General features: G+C 52.6%; 9 protein-coding genes across 9 annotated transcripts; 6 read left to right on the top strand and 3 right to left on the bottom strand.

The window, feature by feature from the left end:
* Positions 1-1024: 1024 nt before the first annotated feature.
* Positions 1025-3992, top strand: M431DRAFT_479326 (hypothetical protein; the record flags this gene model as incomplete). Its single annotated transcript, XM_024915757.1, has 9 exons — positions 1025-1038; positions 1416-1634; positions 1937-1944; positions 2113-2195; positions 2374-2388; positions 2607-2774; positions 2838-3357; positions 3621-3691; positions 3729-3992. The coding sequence occupies 9 exons, from the start codon at positions 1025-1027 to the stop codon at positions 3990-3992; spliced, it is 1362 nt and encodes a 453-aa protein (XP_024777436.1).
* An 875-nt stretch (positions 3993-4867) lies between these two features.
* On the top strand, positions 4868-6942 carry M431DRAFT_491998 (hypothetical protein; the record flags this gene model as incomplete). Its single annotated transcript, XM_024916964.1, has 2 exons — positions 4868-5530; positions 5590-6942. The coding sequence occupies 2 exons, from the start codon at positions 4868-4870 to the stop codon at positions 6940-6942; spliced, it is 2016 nt and encodes a 671-aa protein (XP_024777435.1).
* Positions 6943-7935: 993 nt separating this feature from the next.
* On the top strand, positions 7936-9086 carry M431DRAFT_349240 (hypothetical protein). Its single transcript, XM_024914466.1, has 2 exons — positions 7936-8261; positions 8326-9086. Exons 1-2 carry the CDS (start codon positions 8195-8197, stop codon positions 9054-9056), a joined length of 798 nt encoding a protein of 265 aa, XP_024777434.1. The 5' UTR covers positions 7936-8194; the 3' UTR covers positions 9057-9086.
* A 556-nt stretch (positions 9087-9642) lies between these two features.
* Positions 9643-10093, bottom strand: M431DRAFT_79424 (hypothetical protein; the record flags this gene model as incomplete). The annotated part of the gene is made up of 2 exons (XM_024922813.1): positions 9643-9836; positions 9931-10093. The coding sequence occupies 2 exons, from the start codon at positions 10091-10093 to the stop codon at positions 9643-9645; spliced, it is 357 nt and encodes a 118-aa protein (XP_024777433.1).
* Positions 10094-10387: 294 nt separating this feature from the next.
* Positions 10388-11284, top strand: M431DRAFT_2824 (hypothetical protein; the record flags this gene model as incomplete). Its single annotated transcript, XM_024914027.1, has 2 exons — positions 10388-10601; positions 10680-11284. The coding sequence occupies 2 exons, from the start codon at positions 10388-10390 to the stop codon at positions 11282-11284; spliced, it is 819 nt and encodes a 272-aa protein (XP_024777432.1).
* A 2127-nt stretch (positions 11285-13411) lies between these two features.
* Positions 13412-20759, top strand: M431DRAFT_491993 (hypothetical protein; the record flags this gene model as incomplete). Its single annotated transcript, XM_024916963.1, has 9 exons — positions 13412-13582; positions 13748-14627; positions 14697-14935; positions 16379-17060; positions 17125-18546; positions 18837-19442; positions 19495-19736; positions 19797-20734; positions 20756-20759. 9 exons carry the CDS (start codon positions 13412-13414, stop codon positions 20757-20759), a joined length of 5184 nt encoding a protein of 1727 aa, XP_024777431.1.
* A 156-nt stretch (positions 20760-20915) lies between these two features.
* Positions 20916-22494, bottom strand: M431DRAFT_479319 (hypothetical protein; the record flags this gene model as incomplete). Its single annotated transcript, XM_024915756.1, has 5 exons — positions 20916-21262; positions 21329-21390; positions 21454-21515; positions 21597-21626; positions 21691-22494. The coding sequence occupies 5 exons, from the start codon at positions 22492-22494 to the stop codon at positions 20916-20918; spliced, it is 1305 nt and encodes a 434-aa protein (XP_024777430.1).
* Positions 22495-22842: 348 nt separating this feature from the next.
* M431DRAFT_2820 (hypothetical protein) lies at positions 22843-24019 on the bottom strand (the record flags this gene model as incomplete). Its single annotated transcript, XM_024914021.1, has 2 exons — positions 22843-23463; positions 23996-24019. 2 exons carry the CDS (start codon positions 24017-24019, stop codon positions 22843-22845), a joined length of 645 nt encoding a protein of 214 aa, XP_024777429.1.
* Positions 23933-25274, top strand: M431DRAFT_505319 (hypothetical protein). The gene has a single exon (XM_024918618.1). It carries the CDS (start codon positions 24115-24117, stop codon positions 25240-25242), a length of 1128 nt encoding a protein of 375 aa, XP_024777428.1. The 5' UTR covers positions 23933-24114; the 3' UTR covers positions 25243-25274.
* The last annotated feature ends 12 nt before the right edge of the window (positions 25275-25286 follow it).

The raw sequence follows: 25286 nt of genomic DNA, 5'->3' as shown, positions 1-25286 counted from the left end.
AAGATCCTCGTGCGCTTTCTTGAACCCTGGTACATACCTTGAGCCACTCTGCCTGCACCGTACTGTACTCATCCACTAGTAAACCAAGGCGCTCACTCATCCAGCATCACAGGTTTAGGAGGCTGCCCCAATCTCACCTGTCACCTGTCAGATATCAGCGGCATCTGCGCTCAATACAATACCCGACCAGGGCCTCAATTACAATCGATGCCTGCTTCAGCAGAGAGAACACGTGGAGCGGGTCTTTCGGAGTTCTAGCACATGTAAGCCCCAGGATAGACGCGATGGCTTTCTACAAGGTTCATATCTGTATGCTGCTCGTACTCCATGCTTTCAGATACGACAATGTGCTCCCTACATGGCCAGAGCTTTGCTTTGTTGGCACCTGTGAATCGATTCATACAGCCCTGTTTGTCCTAGCCGTGCGTGCATTTGAAGGCAGGGCGATGCTGTGACGAGAATTGCAAGTGGACTGCCACGATATTAGTGAGATGACGAGCTGTACTCTACCTCTTTTCAAGGCATCACTCTAATGCGGGCCAAAGAAAGATGTCTCAGGTTTGCCAAAGTGAAGTATTGTACACAGTGTGTACAATGCAGGGTTGCGTGCTTTCCTGGCTTGCGATTGACATGGGTATGTGATTTGATTCATGCGCTATCCACAGAGGGTCACTCCGCCCACTCCGTTATCGTCTTCTGTGTCTGGAAATATGTGCGAGTATTGTAGAGTCGCATCTGCTCGTACTCCGTATCTAACATCAAGCATTTCGTTAAGACCTACCTAGTTAGTAATCGACAGGGAGTTTATGTTTTAACTCTGTCGGTTTTCATGATATCTGGAAGATGCTCTCGACTTTTGCACTTCGGAATGGCATGAAGCAGCATGAACGATTGATACATCAGTGACGACGTGTGTTGAAAGGCTGGGAAGAAGCATTTAGCCGCATAAACAAGGCGAATATATAGTGGCCGGGCCGAGAGAATAAGTAATCGTATCGTGACCTGGAGATACGATCATGTTACCATGTGCCCAGCTAGGTACGAGTACTGGCACACGGGACGTAGCAGAGGGCGCAGTGCTTATAGGCTTAGGCTTATCACGGCTCGAGGTTGTAGTGCAGTTCAACCACAGGTACTAGGTTAGTAGCGCCTCGTGGATGAGATGAGCCAGTGTTCTGCTCGTATGTACGCGTACGCCTCATTTTCTCAACCATTGATGCTACCTGCTAGTACAGTAGCAGCACCGAGCGTACGGAATCAGTACGGAATGTATGGACCTGTAAATGCACCCGTACTCGTCTGGAGTGGCCAAAAAGGCGAATGTTTGACTTGCACTAGTCCGAGGCATCCCCACGTTGTTGCGGTGGAGACTCATCTGAAGCCAGCAGGGTCATGACTCTCCTCTATCTCCGTAGAGGTACTGTATCGTATCACAAAGCCAAAGGGGATTTTTCGTGCTTTGGTTCTTCGGAGCTTTCTTCCGGTGCATGGAGCCCGGACGACGCTCGGATACAAGTGTTCATATGTTCATATCCCGTAGTTGCGCGAGAGACTGGCGAATATCATGGGCCTGAATACTTACATGCAGCAGATGGGATGGTGCTGATACTTGAATGCGAGTTGGATTCAATAGAGTGCGTCGCAGTTTCTCGGATTCTTTTGGGTACTCTCTCAATCTCTGTCACTCTCTTTATGGGGCTGTGTCTCATTTGTGTGATCGTCAGTCAAAAGCACTCCAATGGACAGGGGGCGCCGTTACACACCGCAGCGGGCCAGACGGGTTCAATTTTGGGATAATTGTTCCCCCGTGTGGATGCCATCATCTCGGCCATACTTGCTGCCTTGAATCGTCTCGGTAAAACATAAAGGGCAAAAAGGCGAGCAAAAGAGGAGGCCTTTCGCTTTTCTACTCTGTTGCGCTTATACTCTTAGGCAGAGGTACAGGTACGAATACATCAAATGCCTTCGTTCCTTTGACGGCTCCGGCACTTGAGAGCTCGCTGGTCCACGTACGGCATATGCCATGTATGACGGGATTCGGGGCTGTGATACGGAGCACGAGTGCATGGAAATCATGTAGTGTTTTGTGATATCACTTCCTGCTTGATGCAGCCAAGAAGGAGTTGCATGCGCTTAAGTACGAAGTACATGCTGTAGGCAGGCAAGTGTACATGCTGGGACTGCGAAAAGAAGAGGTAGGAGCAGGTATTTCGGTTTTTTGGCCTGAGGTCCCGTGGAGATACGGTTCCCTCCCCTCGACTTTGTCGCCTCTCCCTCCCCTGTCACCCACCTGGTCACTCGTAGGAGTACTCGTACATACATGCGCTTGTATGCGTGCTTCGCACATCAATTTCATGTACTTACGGCATTCAGACTCGCACTCGTACAGTAAGTAGTACAGCATGAATCATACCTATCCACCAACACGGGCTGCTAACGGAGACCCAAGGTAAGCAGCAAGGCAGCCGTTTTTCGTGGATATTGGATATTGGTCTCGCACGAGACACCGTCGCACTGCTACCACGTTAGCAAAGACTGGCTGGGAAGCGAGATCTGGACGATGCTCCCCGTGACGGGCTATTGAGTGGCAACTGGCGTTTGGACAGCCTCTGGAGCAGGGACAGATCGATTCACCGCGACTAGGGCCTGCAGCCACCACGTTTTCGGACCATGGCCGGGCCTCTCGATACCTGAAACCCGGCGTTGCAGTGCATTCCAGCGTCTTCCTGGATCATCCGCCCACCTACCACATGCACCGTACAGTGCGTGTAGCTGTATGTATGTACAAGGACGAACCGAGGGGATTGCAAGTGTCATCGGTTGCTTCAGCCTTACAGGTATGCCGCTCCATGTTCTTGGTCAAGAAGAGGAAGGCGTCTGCGCGGAGCACGAAGGATGATGCTGTCTGTTTAGCCAAAAAGCTGCCGTTCCTAGCGGCACTGACACCCGCTTCAATCCCAGGCCAACAACAATTTTCGACGGTACTCGTACAAGTACAGGTACAGATACAGGTCCTTGCTCCCTGGCACCCGAACGTCCTAGCCATCTTGTTTCGTTTGAACAGCCTGGTACAATCAAGAGAGCACAGGCGACCGGCCTCGACTTGGCTAGAGCTTCCGCACCTTATCCACCTCGCTTCAGCGACCAGACATCAAACTCTTCTCCGCCATCCCGAGCCTTGCTGGCTCCCATTCGATAAGACAGCGACAAGCAAAAAGGAAAACGTGAAAAATAAGCAAAATACAGAGGCCAGCGGCAGTGCTACATCTTATCGACGCGCCTCGATTCACTTGCCGATGCTAGTCTGCGCCAAAGCTAGGCCCGGCGTAGCCATGCAACGGCCTGGACCCTTGACAGGTCACATCGAGAGCTAAACATGGATGCTCGCTGCGCTTCTGGCTTCTGCGACTCACCTAGCTGCCACACCCTAGCGCCTGGTTATCCCAAAGCTTCTTTCTCCGGACCAAGCAGCGAGAGTTCCAGCGCTGGTTCCAGCACTGGCTCCAGCACCAGCACCAGCGCCGGCTTGGCCTCATCTAGCCAGGCCTTGGCCCCAAAGCGATCCCCCTGGTCGGCCGGATCCTAGTCTGGCAGTTGCATGCTAACGACTGGCCATTTAGAGGTGATGGCGACCCTCCTAATTAATCCGTTTTCCGCATGTTGGTCAGCCCAGGCAAGCCTGGTTAATACAGTAGGCCCGGCCGCATCTCCACCACCTCGCTCCACAGACGCGATGGAATGTCCATGGACCTGCTACCATTTTTGGGCTTGAAACGAGACGAGACGAGACGAGATATGCCTATGGACTACGAACAAGTGACGACGATGATATCTCTGGACGAGCACCTGTTGATGTGCTCCTGGCAGACGCAGCACTTCACGATATTGAAGGCTCAGCTCAGCCAATATTATGTCCAGCTCCCGGCACCATTGCATCCGCCCCCCCGCAGCCGCCCTACATTGGAGAGAAGGACAGGACGCTGCGGCGCTAAAAGTTAGCGGCCTAGCGCAGCAGACGCCCTCCAAATCCAGTAAATTTGAGCTGCGTGTGGCGCCTAGCTTGCTTGCTCAGCAGGCACCTCGTGCTAGCAGCAGCAGCGCAGCACAGCACTGCTAAGAGAGAAAAAAACGGCTCCTAGCTCGGTCCAGAGCCGGCGATATCTGCGGCCGACTTTGCCAGGCCCTTAATCCTTCTCGCATTTAACAAGGTCGCCTCGCTTGTTTGGCCGCTTACCGCCGACTCCTCATCTCTTTTCCCTCATTGCCACTCTCAACCATCAATTGAGTGCATATGTTAATCGATCATTGATCTCACGCGCAGGAACATTGACGCTGCGCTTGCAAAAAGACCACAGCAAAGCAACCATCCAGGCGGGAACGCAAGCGGGACAACCAACGCCTCGCTAACGTGCTTCCCCCTTCGACCCGACTTTGATCTGGTTGACCAACGTGTCTGTGTGTTCTGTGCTCTCAGCTACGCTGTGTGTGTCCCCGAGGCTGCGTCTAAGCTGGGGGCCAGCGTCTGCTCTGCGCGGCTGAACATATTCTTGAAATAGCCTGGTTTCAGCCTGGTGGTTTCCATCTCGCCTGCAGCAGCACGGCTTTCTCGACACTGGACCAGCACAAGCAATCCAAAACACGTCTCCAACAATCCTCCGATCCAACATCTTAGACAAAGCGCAACGCACGCCCTCCCGTCTGTCACCCCTGGGAAACACACATTCTTCGTCTGTCCCCCCGCTCATTGTTTCGCAATCTCGGTGCCAGTACCCGTCATTCGAAAGCGAGACATTCGTTGTCGCTCTCTTGTACCGGCCAGGACTGAGAACCACCCATTGACTGCTCTTGCTTGGTGTGAAAGAATAGCATGCCCCATATGCGCGAGGTCAAGACGTGTGACCGCTGCCGCCATTTCAAACGGCGCTGCGATCTGCTCAAGCCTTCCTGCTCACGATGCATTCAGGCTGGCGTGCGCTGTAGCTTCGATGTCAATGGTGTCGCCGTTCCCGGTGCGGTGGCTGCCGCTGCCAACGGCGCCACTTCTGCCTCCCCAAACTCATCACGTCAGGCAAGGGCTGCAACTGCTTTGGCATCATCTCCTCCCGTCAACGGCGATCCTGCCCAAGGCATACCAGGACAGAATGGCTTAATCTCTCCCACTGCATCGACTGAGAGCCCTGAGCCTCACGCCGTTGATGCTAATGGCATGCCGATTGAAGGTGCCGCTACTGGGGCCGCGGCAGCAAATCAGCTGCGCGTTGTCCGCAAGCGCAAGCGCAATTGCCTGAGCTGTCTGCGCTGCCACCGCCTCAAGGTAAAGTGCGACAAGGAGTTGCCGTGCGGTCGCTGCAAGTCGAGCGGTAACGGAAGAGAGTGCTATTACAGTTACAACAAGGGCCCCAACGGAGGAAAGTTCCCTTGTCCCACAGCCCCATCCAGTAACAGCGAGGAGACAACAACGGTTCTTGCTACTTGGCAGGTCCAACACAAAGTACGAGGATCCAGCCATTGGCGAGACCTCATGACCAAGGTATGTTGACGTCTACAGTACACGTATGCCGCGTGCATGTTGCTGACTGCTGAGAGTAGATTGGCACTTTGACAACTTTGGAATCAGCACCACTGGCTGCCGCCCTTGAGGATGTGGCTACAAATGCCTGCTTGGCCAACTTCACACTACCAGGCAATTTCCCTTTTGGTACTCCTGGGGCAAGCAAGTACTACACTCGCGATGCCGTCACTCGGTTGTTGGCGAGTGAGAGGGCAAACCACGAAAAGTACCTTCAGCGATATCTCGAGCTGCTCGACGTGGTAAATCCAATCGTGGACATCCACATCTTTAGGCGTGAGATTGAACGCTACTGGATGGATCCCAACGCCTCGGATCTCTGTTGGCTAGCGCAGTTCCTCATGGTCATGGGCCTGGGCAGCTTTGCCTCTCCGGAAGGGGAGCCTCCTGTTGCCACGGAGCTTATGATGGCTGCTGAGGCGTGTCTTATGCAGACGCCGTTTTCCTTCCGACCAACTTTATTGGCCCTGAAAACTCTGGCCCTCATGGTTGTGGCCAAGCAAGTCTGCAATCCCACTTGCTGGTCCGTGGATTCATGCTGGTCTCTGCTCGGACTGCTCGTTCGCACGGCCTTCATCTATGGCCTTCCTCAGGACCCGTCAAGTCTAGAAGATGAGGGGCGCAACCAGGAAGAAAAAGATTCCCGGCGAAAGCTGTGGCTCACAATCCTCTATCTTGATGTCAAGGTAGCCATGTGCACTGGAATGCCGCCTCTTACACGGCCAGATGAACTTGGTACCCTAGAAAAGATCCCCGATTGGGGTCCGCCGGACAGCCTGCAGATGGTGCTGTACCAGTCGCTGCCAACCGTGCTGGCTGTCATGGCGCAGATCAATTCCAACAAGGAGCAAATCTCCTACCCCGACGTGCTGCGCTACAACGCGCAGCTACGAGAGCTCATGAGCCACGCCCAGCGGGTCTGTACCGGACAGCTGCAACGCACGACAGTCGACATCTTTTTGCGACGGTGCCTCATGGTTCTGCATCGCCCCTTTGCCTTGCACCCAGAAGGGCCCGTCATGTTTCCCGAGTCATACTGGTCGTCCCTGGAGTGCTGCCTCGCGCTGCTGGTACACTACCGTGAGATGTGGGCTGGCGAACCGCACCTGCGCCTAGATTTGGTCGGACGAGCTTTCGTGCTCGACTTCTTCTCCGCAACTTTGACGACATACATCCATGTCCTCCGCGCAGATGCACCTCTAACAGGCGCTGCTGCCATGGGATGCGCCATTCCGCCTCGGCAGATCATTCTCGACACACTGCGAAGTTGTGTTGATATTTGGAGCTCGGAAAAGGATAAAAGCGTGTGCTACCGCACTGGGTACAATTTGGTCGTCGCAGTGCTCAATCTGGTTCCGAAAAACAAAATCTAGTTTGATTAAAAGGCGGCGTTGGTGTTTTTGTTGTCGGCCACCCTCAAGCATGAGATGGCCGACATGTTACAAAGTATGCCTGACTAATGTTGGAAGCTATTGTAACGAGCGACGGCATACATTCGAGTGCTGTTTTGAACCTCTTTCACCCTGTTTATCAACATGATGGTCATTTTGAGACTACATATGCGTTGCACGATTCAAAAGATCATGCCCTACCTTTATTTCATTTTTTTTCTGTTTAATACTTGAGGCGAGAGAGCATCCATCTGTAATAACATCCTCATAACAGTAGGATATGTTTATCCCCTCACACCGGCCTATATCCCCTCTCTTTTGAGACTTTTTGTTTTTTTTTGCGGAGCATAGTTGAGATTCCCATTTTCTTTGTCATGTTTGTGTCTTTATTTTTGGTATTTTGGTTTGGACAATATCCGCATGGTGAGCTGGTCGATTACCTCGGGACGAAGCAATGAAGTTTAGCATGGCGGTTGGCTTGCAAACTTGGCGGTGCAATTAGTATGGTATATATGTGTATTACATGGCCAGGGCAAGGGATGCCTGTGGAAATTAAAGACAGTAATATTATTCCCGATTATATACCATTGCATGAAGAAGATGGGATGAATGGATGGGGAGACATATGAGGCCAAACCAAGCCGGGCATCGTGGTGTTGTAGATCGTAGGGCGATGGTGGGTGCAAATTCTCCTTCCAGCCACTAGGCACATTCATGCTTGTTCGTGTTCTGCAATAACCTGACAAGGCATGCAGCAGAAGCAGGAGAGGATCATCGTCTTGCCATGGTCGGGTGCCAGTCAGAAGAAAACGAAAACCAGAAGTTGAGCTGCTGATAGTTCCACTGGCTTGTGATCAACCAATCTTGGAAATGGGGCGTGGCGACATGCCATTACTGCGTCATCTGGCAGTGGCTAGCAGTGGCTAACGGCCACTAAATCTGCTGAGCTGCTGCTACAGCACTTCAGGTTTGTATCCCCCGCTTCACAAGCTTGGGCTGCCTTCTCCCCACCTCGACAGAGCACATCCTAGCTTATGCATAAACAAAAAACTATTTCTCTCTTGTCGCTGGCAACGTGATTCTGCTTCTGCCTTTAGCTTCTACTCGCACTCACACGACCTCCATCACCTGCAAGCTACGACCACAGCTGCCTTCCCACGAGAGCCTCAGCCCGCGCTATCGCAGCCTCGAATCTTACCAGCTAGTCACGCCGAGGCGGAAAAAAGACGCCAGGATGACTTCAGTCGAGCATTCGCCGCCCTCTCACAGCCCACCGGGCCCGGATGCCAAACGGCCCAGAGGTGAGTCTCGATTTTGTGAATTATTTCTTATTATTCGTTGCCGTCGCTGACTCTAGACGTGCAGGCATCCTCAAAAACCCTTCTTTCAACACCGCACACTCTCCCGAAGAGTCTCGAAAAGAGGTTACCCTCGCAAACACCCAGATCAACGCCGGACACCGACGATCGTCCTCCGGAGCGGGCTCCCGCCGCCACTCCTCCAACAGCATCACCGACCCGTCTGATTCGGCCCAGCGTCTCAAGTGGGATGAGGCCAATCTGTACCTGACGGAGCAGGAGCGCACCTCGACTATGAAAATTACCGAACCAAAGACTCCCTATGCGAAACACTACGACCCGACAGAAGACCCCTCCGACGACGAAGAAGAGGCACCGGCTGGCCTGGACGGTGCTCCTTCTGGTCGCAAGAATCAACGTGCTGGCGCTGAAGACGACATTCCGGGCCTATCGCTGGGCGAACCAGAGGAAGAAATCCCGGAGAGACCGGCGCCGGCGTCGCGCAGCTCCAGCGAAAAGACGGTCCATGTGGACAAGGAGAGTGTCACCCCCTCCGCCGAAGAGGAGATTGTGGGGCTCTCCCCCGAAGAAAGGGAGAAGCACCGCAAGTTCGAGGAGATGCGGAAGAAGCACTATGAGATGAAGAGCGTAGCGCACATTCTGGGACACCCGGAGGCGATTCCAGATGATGAGGATGAGGATGATGAGGATGATGAGGATGATGACGAGAATGAGGAAGAGAATGGAGTCCCGCCTGTTCCCCCCTTGCCTACAAATCTTGTCAATGGGTCAGCGTAGTTGAAAGAGAAGGGCTTTACCACGCAAGCCGTTTCGGTTTCTACTTCTTATTGTTATTATTACATCTCGGTGCACCGCTGCATATGGGCATGGAATGGAGGCTTTTTCTTTCTTTTTTTCTTGTTGGCCAGTCTTTTACGGAATACGCAACAAGACCTTGGGTGGAGTTCTATGGATACGAATATGAGGCGTTTGCAGTGGATATGTGAATGTGGAACGAGAAACGTACGCAAGACGACAAATGAGTCTCTTGCATGAAATAGCATGATGGGTGGTTTGGGGAAGCTTGGGCAAGTGGTTGCTATCTTGAGCCTTTGGGCATCTGCGACTTGTGGTGGTTGGAACAGGCATTGCATGTCTTTATGATTAACAGAGGTGAGCTTAAAAGCGCTTTTGAAGGTAGCTCTTTTCAACAAGTTGCAAATTTCCATTTTTATCATTCTATAAGCTGTCCCATCTCCTGATTTCCACAATATGTCCAGAATCTTGTGTCAAGTGTTATCATGTCGTGTCGTGTTGTGTCGCATCGCATCTTTTGTGCTTCCCAAGGACGAAACCGTCCCGCCGCCGCCGCCGCCGCCGTCACTCAAAGCAAACCCTTGCGCGCCAGTTCAATCTTGCGTGCGGTCTCTCCCTGCTTGAATCCGCCTTTTGAAACGCACGTGCGCATTCCCTCTGCAAGCTCGAACTTGTCGTCGTTGGCGTCCCATGCGCAGGGGCAGTGGTGAGGGAAGTGGACGCAGGCGAGGGTGTCGGGACAGAGGTAGTTGTCACAGGAAGCTTGTCGCATCTTCACGTCAGCTCTGTACTCCCCTGTATGTTGTTTGGGATGTAGCATAGGAGGAATAGATAGATGCATGAAAGGTATACTTACAATGTGTGTATTGGTGTTGGTAGTGGCGAGCGTCACTGGGATTGTTCTGCTGGCGCTTTTCCTGGTGATGGCCGCCGCCGCCGCCGCCAAACATTTGGTCGAAGAAGCCAAATTGGGCGTTGGCGAGGGCGAAGAACGACAGGAGGGCTATTAAGAGGCGCATTTTGAGGAGCTTTATTCGCAACTATGGGGAAAACAAGATCAAGATCGAGACAACTAGCAAGGTCGTGTGATGACAATCTTGCGACTGGAGAGCAAGCTCGGGATGTTAAGCTGGCCACTACAAATTCTTATCGATAAGAGACGCTCGAGATGACTAAGCGTCAAAACCTCCCAAATTTGGCAACTTTTGGGCTAGGATCATGCAAAGGTGCATTGAAGCATTTTGACATCAAACCCCTCGCAGGCCGAAAAAAAAAAAATCCCCCCCACGACAAGAGGGGAACGTCGCATGGCCATGCGGTTCTTCATGATGCAGCGGCCGATATTGGCTGCTGTGGCTAGCATTTCCAGGCCAAGTCTTGTCAACAGCGCTGTTGCTCCTCTGGGGGCTCAATTGGCCAATGCCTTGGTTGAAGGTCGAAGAAATGCTTCGGTGAAGGCGCAGGGAGCCTACAAGAAGAAGAGCAAGAGGGGAATTCCTAACAAGTTGGGTGCCAAGCGGACTGGAGGTACGTTTACACTGCAATTGGAGGTTCCAATGGTTGAGATACGAGAGTCTTGCTAACTCAGTGTGTGTCTGAACACAGATCAATTCGTCATTCCCGGCAATATTCTCTACAAGCAGCGCGGAACACATTGGTGGCCAGGCGAGAACTGCATCATGGGCCGCGATCACACCATCCACGCCATGGCGACTGGCTACGTCAAGTACTACCGTGATCCCGCGAAGCACCCCGACCGAAAGTACATTGGCGTCGTCTTCAACAAGGAAGACACGCTGCCCTACCCACTGCACGCCGAGCGAAAGCGCAAGCTCAACAAGACGGTGCACACGATACGGACCGAGGTGGCCAAGGCTGAGGTTTCGCCGTCGGGAATCCCCTTTGAGGTCACACGAGTGGAGGCTGGAGAGCCTGACAGACTGCTGAGGCTGAGATCGGATTACAGCTATCGCGAGGATAATTGGCGTATTGGTCGGCTGGTGAAGACGACGGGCCTGAAGACGAAGGCGTTTAGGACGCGCAAGCAGTGGTTTAGACATAGACGGTGGAGGAGGGAGAGGGAGATTGCTGGGCAGAAGGAGGCTGAGAAGAAGAGGGCGGAGAGCGGTGGTGGTGGTAAAGTGATGAAGGCGATTAGCAAAAAGGCTGCGAAGAAGGCCGCGAAGAAGGCTGGAAAGAAGGCCAAATAAATGGGTAGAGAGGTCTGAGCTGAGTGGGATTTTGTATTTATCCAAGTGTATAGTAGAAACGAATGAACGGACTGATTTGAATTAGAATTCAGATGGGTATATCTTTGCCAATGCCCGCTTGGAAATGGGTGGATGGGTTTTGAATCAATCCTATTAGCACCCATCTGGAGCATCTTGAAGCTGGGCACCGTCCTGTTGGCTTCAGCATAGAAGGAAGAAGCTTTGATGCCACAAACTAAATATGGGTGTTCCAATATTGTGATTGTGTACTGGCTTTCACTATAAGCATCCCCGATATCAAAAAGAAGGCATACTGTGTGCAACTTCATCTCACGAATCACATGTTATATGAATGAAGTGAAGCCTCCTGCGCTCAGAAATCTTACCTAATCCAGTGCAGTGCGGAAAGCCGCACTCGCGCCTGGCGCCTGTTCCTGAGTCTTACAGTAGAAGCTACAGCCTTGTGGTTGTGCCCCTCGCTCACTGCACGTCACTGAAGCTCCACTGTAATCCGCTGTAAGTCTGTGAGTGTGCATAGGTGCACTCTTTCCCAAACTTCACGCTTGATCGCGGCCTAGCGCGAAGGAGCTCGTGGCTACGAAAGGCTGGGATAGGAGTTGAGTTGCTTGGTTGCCTTGAATACCGTTCGATCACGATACGACTTCGAATTCCCTTACAGACAACAAAACGTGACCGCAGCAGCTTGCCTGCGCGTCATGCCTGGAGCTTGGGCAGCTCGAGCTTCAACTTTGACGATCCAGGCCGTGTGGTGACACGTCCGTACTCGTGTATCGTGGTCGTGAATCCACTCGATGCGTGCCGAATCAACCTGAAATCCCTTGCCGACGATATCTAGACTCTAGAGCGCAATCAGCGGCTCTGATCCCGCGCGCACGCAATCATGGCTTCCACTACCGAGGGCGGCAATCCAGGACATAAGATGAAACGGACTGGACGGGCTCCTTGGAGGAGGAGCACCTTTGGAGGGTTATCGTCGTCGTCACCGCCGGTGGGGGATCGGATGAAGAGCCAGACGGGCCAGGGAGACGATGTGCCGATTCCAATGGTTGTCAGCGACATCCTCCCACCAGCTGCGAGCTATCAAAGCGCGCCGCCGATTGAGACGCCTGTGCCTATACCCGTGCCTATGCGCATACCAACTTCGACGACAACTTCGACGACGACAACGACTGCAGCACCTGGGTTGGCGGCAAAACAAAACACCTTGGCGGCGAACAAGAATATAATGCAAGCGCAGAAGGACTGGGAGAAGAAGCAGACAAAAGTGGAAGATCAAGGTAAGCAGTGCGGATCACGGTGTTTGCGTTGTTTGCCTTTTGCGTTTGCTTCTGCTGGGCGCACAGGGCAGGGAGAAAAGGGATGGGACGAACTGAGCCAATGGTCAGCTCAAAGTGAGCTGAATTTGCTACAGCTGTCAATTCACTTGGCCGTCTCCCCTCCCTACCTGTGTTGTTTCTTTGTTGCTGTTGGTTGCTGCTAACATTTACCCTGGTACAGGTCCTACCCAAGAACGACGTCCCCAGACGCATGGGGATTTGCCAAAAGCATCAACAAGGCGTGAATCGACAGAGATATCCGAGGCATCACCTCAAAGCCAATTGAAATCAGAGACAGATGCAATGGCTGGCCTGAAGCGCTTACCAGAAGAGGCTCTGCTGCAGCAGATGACGGAGTTGAATCGACCCGCGAATGTTAACCCGAGAAGGCGAGAGTCGAGGCCTAGTACGGCTTCCTCATCTGCATCTGCATCCACATATGCGTCTGCGTCTATGTCTGCGTCTCCTGTGCCTTCCGACCCAGGAGATGCCATGGATACTGGGGACGGCGAGGGACCCCGAACCGGCCTCCAGACCAACGCGGACAATGCATCATATTACACTTATATAGGTAATTACACCATGTTGCACACGACGCTTGTCTTTGTTTGGTGCCGAGCTGACTTGGTTGCTACTAGAGGATGACGGAACCGAACAGAGCACGAACAACGCACCAATTCCACCCGGCAAGGAACGATATGACGATGGCGAGAACAGCGAGAACAGCGAGAACGGCGGTAAAAGGCCCTTTGTGTGCCCTGTACGGGATTGCAGAGTTCTTTCCCAAAATATGAGGGCTCTGTCATCACACTTTCACGGGAAGCATAACCGCTCCTTGTTTAATGACAATGGCGATGGCACATTCTCCAAGGTTGGCGATTACGTGAACGAAGATGGTATTAGTTCTCCAGGTATCATCGTGTCTCTCAACCCCCTGTCGCCGGGAGCGCCACCGCCTGCGGTTCCAGACTACACAGAGAACCGGAAGAAGCTGCTCGCCCTGCTCAGCAAGAGGAGCTTTTCAACGAGCAGAGTGAGCATCGGAGGAAGCGCTCCGCCAGACACGTCGAAACGCTCCTTGCGCGGCGACACAAGCAACGAAACCATGGAAGAGAGACTGGCGAAGCGGCCCAAAACCACGCCAGTACCTTTGCCTGTTCAGGCCACTTCCTTTGTTTCGCCGCCGCCGATAGTGCAGGCAGAACCATCGCCTCCTTCAATACCACCTCCTCCTATACAGTCCTTGGAGCCGCCGCCCATGACCGATGTTCTTCGGTACTTGCATAGGAGCCTCTCACCCAGCCAGCAAGTCCCTGCTCGGCTGGACGTATTGGCATTATCCAAATACAGGCAAGTTCGTAATTTACCGGGTTTATGGTGGGAGCATCATCATAATAAGACACTTGATCCCCTCCAATATGCCTGTACTCTTGCATATCTTGTGGGTAAGGCGGAGGAGATGAATCCCTGTGACAGATGGAAAGGATTGTCACGACTGAGCACTCCCTGTGTGGGTTTGCCCCCGGACCTACCAGCCGAGGCGAAGGCTGTGTTCAGTAAGTCGGTAACGTGCATTGCGTGTCAGTATCAATTTTGCTGTTACCGAACTAAGAACGAATGCGAATGGGCCAGCCAGGATCGGGATCTTGAAGGGAAGACGGAGGTGGCGGTGCCCCAGCAAAACCATCGAACATCAGTGGAACAGAGTGATAAGGCAGTGGTATTAGATGACGAGGAGATGAGCGACGGCGCAGGTACCAAGGCCGATGATCATGCTACCCTGCCACAGGTGATGAGACAAAGCAGCAGGTTGTCTTCGTCGATTAAACCTCCTGAGCAATACCCCACTCAAGATTCGGAGAAGAAGAGTTCCCCACTAGGAACAACTATCCCGCCAATCTCAATAGCTGTTCACAAGCCATCACCTGCTGAGGTGACTGATATGGAAGAGATGGAAGACTGGGAGATAGCCCCCGGTACTATGAAGGATGAGACAACGAATACCAGTAAGTTCAGTCCTCGCCATAGCTGCTACTCTTACCTCGAGAGCACATCAAACTGACTGACTACTCCAGATGTTGGCTTTTCTAATGCCTACATGTCTAATCAACATCCTATCACGATAGCGCCAGGTCTTAGCTTCAATGTTCTCATTTTGAAACCGGGGCACACGCATCACTGGCCCATTGAAGCAACCAAGGTGCGCACATGCTCGGTAGCCTCAGGCAAGATTAGCGTCAAGATGGGAAACGACCAGGCCTTCAAACTCGGCCCGAACGGTCTAGTCGTCATACGGCCTGGCCAGAGTTGTATGGTGGTAAATCGGCTTTACTCGGATGCGATACTTCACTGCACGACTCTTGATGACTTGTAGTCAAAGCAAAGGGGTTGATGTTTTTTAAAAGGAGAAAATTAGATTAGATGCTTTACAGGTCGCTTAATTAGTTACATCGAGTTGATACCCCCCTTGTACGGGCTGGCGTTTTGGGAGCTTGTTGATTCTCTTTGCGTTTTGCGATTCACGATTTGGAAGATCTGTAATTGTTATATAGGGGCTGGACTGTGTGTATATTAATGTGGCCGCCGTAAATAGTGCCGATGTTATCCATGAGATCGATGATAGAGTGCGGATCCCAAATTAAGAGGCTCATAAAGCATCTATGGATGACTTAATTTACGAAAAGACAGCACCGCTGGTGAGGTTGTTGCATGTGCTTCGGCCGCTCAGAATGTCCTACAAGCTGGAGTTGATACTGGAGCTAGATGACGAATGCCGAGCCTAGAGATGGCAGTTTGGAATCATGTGCTGTCTTTGTTCAGACTTTTGTAAATGACTTGCCACATAGCTGATGAGCTTAAAAGCTCCGTGTGGATCTTGCAGTCTTGCATTTTCGATCAAGCTACTCCTTCGCGGCATGTTGCTTTGAGAGCTTCATGTTGCTCTGAAGCTACAAAAAAGCCCATGTGCCGCAGGTCACGGTGGCGCAAGTCTCATGGCCAGAACATCGAGCCGAAAGGGGGGGTCAGCTGTAAGTTCTTGTAAGCCCTGCAAGCCTGCTGAAGGGGCCCCCTGAAAGATCTAGCGATGGATCAATGGCTCCCATCCATTCCACGGCGTGGAGCGGCTTCTGTCACGAGCAAAATAAGTGATTTGAATTTCTCACAGCTATTGAGCTAGATATTTAATTATTAAATTTTCATTACCGCTCAGTGAGGAAGGTTGGGCGGGGCAGGTCTCAGTTCTTGATTTTGAGTGTAGCTTGCGGGCGAGGTTTTTGGTGTGAGATACGAGGGGACGGTCGTGATCTGGGGTTGCGATGCTAGGGCGAGTTAACGTAGTCTCTGGCCCTCGGGGTCTCGGATGCTATGCTGTGTGCTAGGCTGTGGGGAGCTTCTGGCTTCGTATTGATCGGTATCTGCCTTGCGTCGGTAGGGGCCTGATGCCGGCAGATGGCGGGTTGTTGCGTATTCTTAAGGGGAGCAGGTGATGTTGAGTCTTTGTAAGTTGAGAGTGTGATTTAGGCTGTGGGGATGAGAGAAATGCTGGCGAGCTGATCGTGATGGAATTTGACTTTGGTGTTCTTTTTTTCAAGTCACATTTGCTTTTGTGTATCCATTCTTCACATGCTATATAAAGGGTATCTCTTGTAAACAGCGAGCTTTCATGATGCTGAGTTAATGGGACTTTGCTTTCAATATATTTGCTTGGACTGAACATCGCCATCACGGACTTTAGTGAGAGCGCTGTAAAATACAGCGGAGGACAGCTATGGCTCTAGGCGGTGGCCGCCCGACAATACAGCGGGCCACCCCCAGTCTCGCCTTGGAAGTGCCCTTTCCCTCTCCTACTCGGACCAGATCTGGCAGAACGAGGCCGCCAAGCACCTTTACCGACACCGACGAGACTGATTTGAAGCCTGGAGATGGAGGGCAATTTGTCGAGAAGCAGCGGGATGGACAGGACGGGCTGCGGTTCACGTTTGACCCGGAGGGCCGACTAACACACGATGAGACGAGTGTCGACATCGTCACGGTTCCGTGTCCAGCCGCTCATCCACTGCGCAGCTGGAACCGGGATGGCCTCATGGGGCGGTATTTTGGCGCGCCGTCGATGCGAGATGCTGAGGTTCGTGAGGCGGAGCGTCAGAACCAGAACCCGTCGTGGGTGAGGCAGGGCATCCGAAGAGAGGCCAACAGGGCGCGGATCCTGCTGTATGAGCATCCAGAGGTTAGCGAAGGGACGACGCTCAACTCGCTGGCGGTTGCGCTGCTGGATGAGTTAAGGGCGTTGAGGACCCGGGAGAGGCAGCAGGAGAGGCCGCTGTTGTTTATTGGCCACAGTATTGGAGGGTTGGTGGTCAAGATGGCGTTGGTGAAAGCCAGTAGGGATTCGAGATATGAGAGCATCTTGCGCGAGTGTTATGGGGTTGCCTTTTTCGGTGAGTCAAGCCATATGATGATTGAGATGAATGATGCTAATGATATCGTCGTTTGGACCGGTAGGAACACCGCACCAGGGGTCCAGCTACTTTGCCATGCCTACCCTGGCGGCGAGCATCCAAAACCTGCTTCAGCTATCTGTCCCCCTACCAGTGTCGTTGACAGATGATCTTCGTATGGGAAACCATCTTCTCCTACATGTGGACGAAGACTTCAAGGTCGTTTCGGACGACATCCGTGTGTGGACGTTCTACGAGACGATCGACTCCCGTCTGTCTGCCAACTCGGGAAACATCTATTTTACTGCGCCTCTTACGTCCATCAAGTCTGCTATTCTCGGGATGCGGCAGGAACGCATCTTTCCTCTGCAGAGCGACCATGCCAACATTGCCTCGTTTGGGAGACACAACATGCACACTTTACGACTTTTCCTACGACAGCTGGCGGCAAACATTGAACAGGCGGATTCCAACGCTAGAGAGGACGCAAGAGGAGGCAAATGGATGCTCAATTTGGAACAAAAAGTAACGGTAGAGGTCCATGGATTCTTCGATGAGGCGGGCATGGAGGATGGCACTGTGAGAGCTTGGTCTACAAGGTTGCCGCTGAGAGATTTTATGAGTAAAGGTCCGGAAGTATGTCTCAGCGAGAGATTGAATGAGGTAGAAATTCCACCCGAAGAGGGAAGATTTCTGGCCATGAGGGGGAGGACGGGTCTGGTCGACATGGAGGGACCGCCGGAGCCTGTGACGTTTCCACCCGACCCGATGACTGTGAAGAATGCTCTTGGAATCAACCAGACCGAACATGAACATGAGCATGAGCTTGAGCATGAACACCCTCCGCCGCTTCACCGGACTTCGGCGCCGCCTGCCGTGTTGTCAATCCCGCCATCACCTCTTATTCTCCCGGTTGACTCCCCTAGAACAAGGCCGAGGATGAGCACAGAATCCGCACCGACGGCATTGGTTTCTCAGTCTGGTGTTGGGCCCTTGACGCCTCCTTCTCGACCTAATTCGCTTCCTCCTCGACACTCAACGCCTTTCCGCAAGCCGTCCCCTCTCATGCGTGCCAGCTTGGACCAGGAGCTCGCCATTGATCGTCTATCACCGCCTTTGAGAGGTAGAGTAGGGAGAAACTCATTCAGCCGCTCGATGAGCCTTGACAGCGACATGGGCGGTGCGTCTCCTCCTCGATATCGCGATTTTCCATCTTTCTCCCAGAGGAGCCGCAGCACATTCGATAGAGTTCTCATGGGGGAGGAAAACGATAGTGAAGATGATGGGCTTGATGCGTCTCCGAAGCTGCCTGAGAGTGTTCTTGAAATCCGAAAGATGGCAAAGGATAAGGGGCATAGAGCAAGCGAAAACGCCATTGTGGACGTAGACGATGCTCCTCAAACTCCTTTTATGAAGCCAATGGTCAAGGCTCGCAAGTTTGTTTGGATTCATTTACCGTTTAATAACCCTACATGGGTGACTGTAAGTTGCCACTCCTTTACTTTATGATAAACTCCTCGTAAATAAGAGACTGTATCGCTGACGCCAATTACTTCAACTAGGCTGTTCTCCAAACGTTGCAAGTCTCCTACCAGCGAGATTTTTCTGCCCTGTCGAATCATGACTTTTGGGTTAGGAGGCATACACGTGGTCGGCACTCGCAGCATTATGCGCATTACGCAAAGCCGGGATGCTACTTTACGGCGCCTCGAACTTGTAAGTGGTCTCTACTGTTATTCTTCGAAGCTTCAATTGCTGATCCCCGTGAATAATTAGTGTCTCCACGTGGTCATTCGGTACCGAGTCGCTCTCTTTCTCCGCCTGGCGAAGATGATCAGATGTATGTCTGTCTGTTTCTTCCGTACCTTCACTTTGACTCGTACAAGAGACTCATCCGCCGGCGTGAACTGATTGCTAAGCGCCTGGCTCACGGGAGGGCCCGACCCATTCCCGAATCTGTAGCCAAGTCGGATTCCTTGGAGTTGCAGGTCATATGGGAGTTTCTGGGACATGATCCGCCAATCAATTGCCGGCGAACGCTGGACCAGTTTGGATATCCATCGATAAGGGATACCCGATCGCGAGACGATGACCAAATGCTGTACAAGCTGACTAAAGAAAGGTACTACGATGTGGCAGAGTATCGGGGACTGTATAGCGAGACTTCTGGCAGCAATCTGGGATCCGGAGAAAGCAGCAATAAAAGCGGAAGCGGGAGCGGAAGTGGTGGTAGTGGTAGCGGGAGCGGAAGTCGCACAGCCAGTTGGCGGGAGAAGCTAAACAAACAGGCTGAGGAGAATGGCGAAGAGGAGACTGAAAAGGACGTGCTGAATGGAAATGTGCTGATGATAGATCAGCTATGGGTCTGGACTATCTCTACTCGTGAGTCCATGTTGTTTTCTGATCGGTATGATCCTAAGCTGAATGTTTACAGATACCTTGCTCTCATTCTTCCCCAAACGAGAGAGTGATCCCATCGAGGGACCGCTGTATCAGCAAGCAGACCTTCGAGACAGCATCTTCAACGATGTCAATGTAGATCTGACTCGCCTATGCGACAACTCCCTAGATCTCGCAGCTTTGGCAGCTCTGCATGCGGTGAGCGTGCTTCTAGATCGAGCTTCTCATCCTGATTTGGAAGTTTTTCGAATATTCGAAGAAGCTATAAGCGTCTTGGTGAGTCAAGCTATTGTACCCTTAAGGGTATATCCAACATGTCACTAATACACATGCTAGACCGAGAAGCTTACAACATCACTAAAAGAGTTCCGCTCAGAGGGATTCCGTGACAAGGCCTTTGATTACGAGCCGGTTGAAAATAAAGCTCGCTCAATCCGGGAGCGTCATAAAGAGGAGGGACGACGGGCCGAACAAGAGAATAGAGACAACACGTCAGCACTGCTGGAGCTTCGGGATATTGAAGACGAACTTGCGACGCTGCTAGGCCTTTTCGAGAGACAGTCGAAAGTAATCTCATCGATGCACACCATTTACAACCGTCCCGAGATGCGAGCGCACACGGTCCACGGAAGAGGATTCCTTGCTGAGGCGCTGAAGCGGCTGGCAGAATATATCCATATCACGGAGGAAATGGTACGCCGGGTGAAGAACACGCGAGATGAGTACGACAAGCTGCTTCAGATGGTACAACGCCAGGCACAAGTCGACGAAGTCCGCTTAAGCAGGCTTCATGCGGATCTGGCCAGCGCGCAAAGCCGAAGCGTCCTGATCTTTACTACTTTCACAGTCATATTCCTGCCGTTGCAGTTCTTTACAGGCATCTTTGGCATGAATACGCGCGAGTGGGGAGGAGGAGACAATCTGCCTCTGCGGACGATTGGTATTATTGGTATTCCGGCGAGTGTTGCCCTGATCGTCGGGACGCTCATCGTTGCGTGGAGCACTACTGCGCGACGCTTCTTCAAGTGGATCGGCAGACAGTATGGTTGGATGATGCGCTGGTTGTACGTGGTGCTTGGAAGGCCCGTGGCTAGGAAGATGATGAAATACATGGCGAGAAGAGGGAAACGGCGGCAGGGGCAAGGGGAGGATCGGGATGGAAAGGGTGGGCTGAGTACAGAGGCGAGCGATTTCTGGGAGAGGCATAGGCTGGAGAGGGAAAAGGGGTATCAGATTCCCGAGGTGAACAAGGCACCGCCGATGAGCAAGGGGCGGTTGAGGAGGAGCCAGGGAAGGTGATTTTTGCATTGTGACTACAGTATAGGTATGTATGTCACTTGGTTCATATTGGGGTGGATGAAATACGAGAAAAGGGGGGGCTAGCATTTGAACACGACGGCGTTTGTACAAGAAGAGGTCGCCACATTTAGATAAACGAGATCAATTGACTCTTTGTTATTTTCCGCTTTCATTCTCATCTTTGCTGTTATTAGCAGATAGAACGGCCTCTTGAATCATCTCATTGCTTGTCCCATCTCGCTCATCCAGCAGCAACCGCGCAGTCTCGACCCCCGCGACAGGGAGCTTGACGAGGCCGCCCTCATATGGCAAATGTGTCGGTAGAATACCCAGCTGGCGTAGCACTGTTCCTTGGTCCCACCAGATGTGCTCGTGGTAAAGCCTGTCGCCGCGGATGTTGATGACGCCGACCATGGGGATGGCAAGGGGCTTGTTCGTCACGGGGATGCCGGGGACGAGGAAGGGGATTTGTCGTGTGTGAGTGCAGCAAAAGATGAATTCGTCTATTTGGTTTTGCGTGCTTGTTAGTCTGGGGGATTTGAGGGGGGGATGAGAGGGGGGGATCTTACCGATGATGCGGTCTGGGCCGATGGTGCGGGAGACGGTCTTGAGATGCGTGTCTGGGGGGTTGCTGGAGTCCGGAGGTGTTAGAAATAGGTTGTTTGATGGCATGATGAGTGTGGATTTTAGTTACCAGAAGATGAAGTGGTCACGGTAAAAGGCGGTTAGTTTCTCACGACCGATGCCTCCCGTCATCTATGCATGTCATAAGGAGGTAGAGGTTAGTTGTCCCTACTTGAAGCTGTATTCGTGTATTATTTTGATGAATAAACTCACTGTGGGGATATGATTGACATATGGCTCCGCCTACACCCATGGGTAAGAGACTGGTGACAGATAGCAAAGTTGTTGGAGATTGAATGAAACTCACCACCATGGTGGCCATGGTTTTGGCAACGCTTCGCGCCTCGAATTCCCAATAGCAGTGTTCCTCCCAGATAGCTTCGAGATCAAAATTCGGCCCGCCTAGGTGTTTTCGTAAGAAGACCAGGCTGCGCGTGTGAGACAGGGTAGCAGCAGCGTTGTTGTAAGCCGCGGCCGAGGGGAAGATGAAGTGAGGCGTTGTTTCAGAATAAAAGTTCACCGTCACATTAGACTTTTGCACATCGCTGCTGTTGATGTTGGGATTTGAGGCTGTGCTGGTGTGAGCGAGCAGCGGGATTGATGTGGTGATTTCAGGAGCGGCGTGAGAAAAGGTGACGATGCCGGCGATTCCATGTTGTTGCAGGCGGTCCGCGTCGAGGAGCAGCGAGCTAACAACAGCTTCCTCATATATGACAAGAGCGAACTTATCTTTGGTGTCGACGCTTTCATGTTTCCGCAGCGCATCCACAGCGTCCCGGATCAAGTTTACGACGTCGGAGGCGGAAGCGTCATCACCAGTGAGTTCCATCTCAGGTTCAGGAAGCGTGATGGCGACGACGGCGAAGCCCTCCTCGGCCCATTTGAGCAGCGGCTCCGGGTCGAGCGGCTTTTCTGCGTCGGGGCCGAGTGGCGGGATGGTGCTGGGGCTCGGGAGGACGAGGACGATGCCTGGGCCGGAGCCGCGGCGGGAGAGCGGCGGCTGGAGGACGGAAGAGGGGCCGAGGACGGAGGACGGAGCGGAGGGGAGTGGAGGGGCGGATTCGGAGGGGGAGGCGGGATCGTAGACAGTTGGGGGAGGAGGGGCGGCCATTTTTGTATTTGTGATTCGGGAGTGGATGGATGATTTGGATACTTGTGCTGTTTTTACACGATTGTGTTTGGTAGAATCGAGATTTATTATTCACTTTTACGGCCGAGGATGAGGGGCACACACATACAAATGTTGATCCCCACCATTTATTTACGAGGGGCCATCCCGAGTAGATGAATAGTGGAAATATAGCTGTTGAACAGCCGCTGTTACTCCTGGATGATGTGAGCGGCATTGGATGTTACTGAAATGGTGGATGTTCTTTATTAGATTTGTGTGATTATGTACAGCTCTGCAGCTAGGTAGTTATGGTATCAATGTTACATGTAATTTCTACGACGGCATGTTTCAACCATCTTTTGTCGCAAGCCTCTTGACTAATCTAGACGCCGAATTGAATACGCCATTGGTTGCGCTCCCACAGGTGCCGCACGTTGGATCTTTTCTATACCTTTTGAGGGCGCATTCCTCACAGAAGACATGGCCGCATTTTGTCGAGACGGGCGATTTGTACTCGCCGTCGCAGAGCCCGCATGTACGAGGAATGTCCATGCTCGGCGATTCATCATCTTCACTGGCATTTTCTTCGTCGACCGTCGACCGGTTAGCGGCTGCAACCACTGTTCCACCAATGTTCCGTCTTCCTTTGGTGATGGTTTCCCACTCCCGGTCGAGTTGCCAGCCCTGCTTCATGTTGGCCCTGTCGTGAGCGTAGCGACACCCATCACCGAAGCCGCAGAAGCCAGTGATTTTATAGTCTTTGCATACATCGGTAGCGTAGTCGGTGACGGTGGTGTAACGCACGTTGGCGGACCGCTTGGGGCCAAGTTTCTTGTTTTCGTCATCGGGCAGGGTGCTTTGCTTCGTTGCGTCGTTGCTATCGGTAAGTGGATTTTGGCGATCTGCTTGAGCTGTGGTGGCCGAGGGCTCCTTCGACGTCGTGTCATTTGATGAACTTGAAACAATGCCCTTGCGATGAAGGTTGCGTGTCAGCCTCGGATCTTGCTCGGGGCCGTAGGGTGTGAATGAGGCTCAAGTACGGAGTACCGAGTATAAGTCGCATATATCTGCTGTGCTGCAGCTTTCTATAATGTATATATTGCAAAGCAACAATATATAATCCCCATCTACTTAAGTACTAGGTAATACTCAACTCCTGCATCATTTACTCACCTTCACCTCAAAACTACTAACTAGACTAATAAATGCTATTCCGATTCCATGTCCATGCATCAACAGACCCGGTCATCAGATCTGTCTCCCACGTGCCCATCAAATTGGTAGGTGTGGTGCCACTGGTCCCCCCAAGCGCTGCGCCACAGCACCAACTACCGCTATCAGCCAGCAATGCTACGCTGAGTCTCGCCATTTAGCTGCTAGAACTCTTACGAGCTTTCAGCTCTCAGGCAGCTTCCCGTTCGTGTTAGCACCTTTTAGTGCATGTCTCACTCTAGCCTCCCTCTCATCTCACGACCGACCTCATCCTTGTTCTTTTCTTCACTTTTTCTTCTTCGCCAGGAACCATGCCGGCGCATTAATCTTCTCTTCTTAACTCCGTTTTCTCTGGCTTGCAGATACAGAGTCACTGTAAAGAAAAGAGGAAAGGGAGAAAGGAGAAACATGCCTTCACACGGCTTCACCACGTCCAGGTGGCTTGCGCCGCCCATCCAGTTCGCGTCCTTCAAGTCGCTCCTCGTCATCCCCGTCATCCTCTCCGTCGGCACCTTTGTCGCTCTCTTTGCCCATTCCGACGTCGACATCGCTTTGCTGTGGTCGCAATGCCACTCCCGCGCCCGCATCCCCGGCCTCAGCCACATCCCGCTCATCGGCACGCCGAGCTGCTTCCTCGTCAGCTTCTTCCAGTGCGCGCTGGACTCGCTGCGATCCAAGGCCGTCATGGCCGTGATTCTGTCGTATGTTGGCGCGCTGGCGACTGTATGCACCGTGGAGTCGGCCAGGCGCTGCAACAAGCCTAATTCGCTGATTGCGAAGCCTACGCTGTGGTGGCTATTGTTCAACTTGCTTGGAGGCGCCATGGTCTGGCAGCTGGTGATTGTACCGGCGTTTCTGCACCGGGCCAAGGCGCTGGTGCTCGCGGAGAAGCACAGCCAGGGAACCGGTGGTGAAGACTCGACCGTGGCCGCGGCTGAGCTTGAAGATATCAGTGAGGAGGGCCGCACGGTGCCAGATTCCGAGGCCGTGGCGATCCCTATTGCCGTTGCTGCTGGCTATTTCTTGCCCTCGATTCTCATGCTAGTCTTCAACTCTCCGGCTACCATTGGCGTCTGGCTCTTCTTCCCCCTCTACGTCTCTATCATCCGCCAGGGCGTGCGTCACCTTGTCGAGAGCATCCGCCGTGTCAGCCCAACCAGTATCCACCACGAGTCTCACTGGCAGTGTGTGGCTCTTGTCTACGCTTTGCCCATTGTGCTGTCCATCGCTGCGCACGTCTTTGTCATCTGGAACCTTGCTCAGGGGGACGACCGCAAGAAGATGACCAAGTTGACGGTTAGCTTCATCGAAATCGACATTCAGTTTATTGCTTGGACCGTCCTGTATTGGGTCTTTGTCGAGGCGGGATGGAGGGTGCCGCTGAGCATGATTGCAGTCTCGGTCATTGCTGGGCCTGGTGCAGGAACTGTTGTGGGGTGGCTGTTTCGCGAGAAACTGGTTAAGAATGGCTTTACCAGCCAGTCTATTGACGAGGACGAGGATACTTTAGCAGAGGAGAGGCCCTTGTTGGGATGAGATGTGTTGGGAGTGAGATAATGTAGCTAGGCAAAAGGATTGTA

This window comes from Trichoderma harzianum (genome assembly GCF_003025095.1).
Source record: "Trichoderma harzianum CBS 226.95 unplaced genomic scaffold M431scaffold_3, whole genome shotgun sequence".
Taxonomy (NCBI): Eukaryota; Fungi; Ascomycota; class Sordariomycetes; order Hypocreales; family Hypocreaceae; genus Trichoderma; species Trichoderma harzianum.
This window is presented reverse-complemented; position numbering and strand designations above follow the sequence as displayed.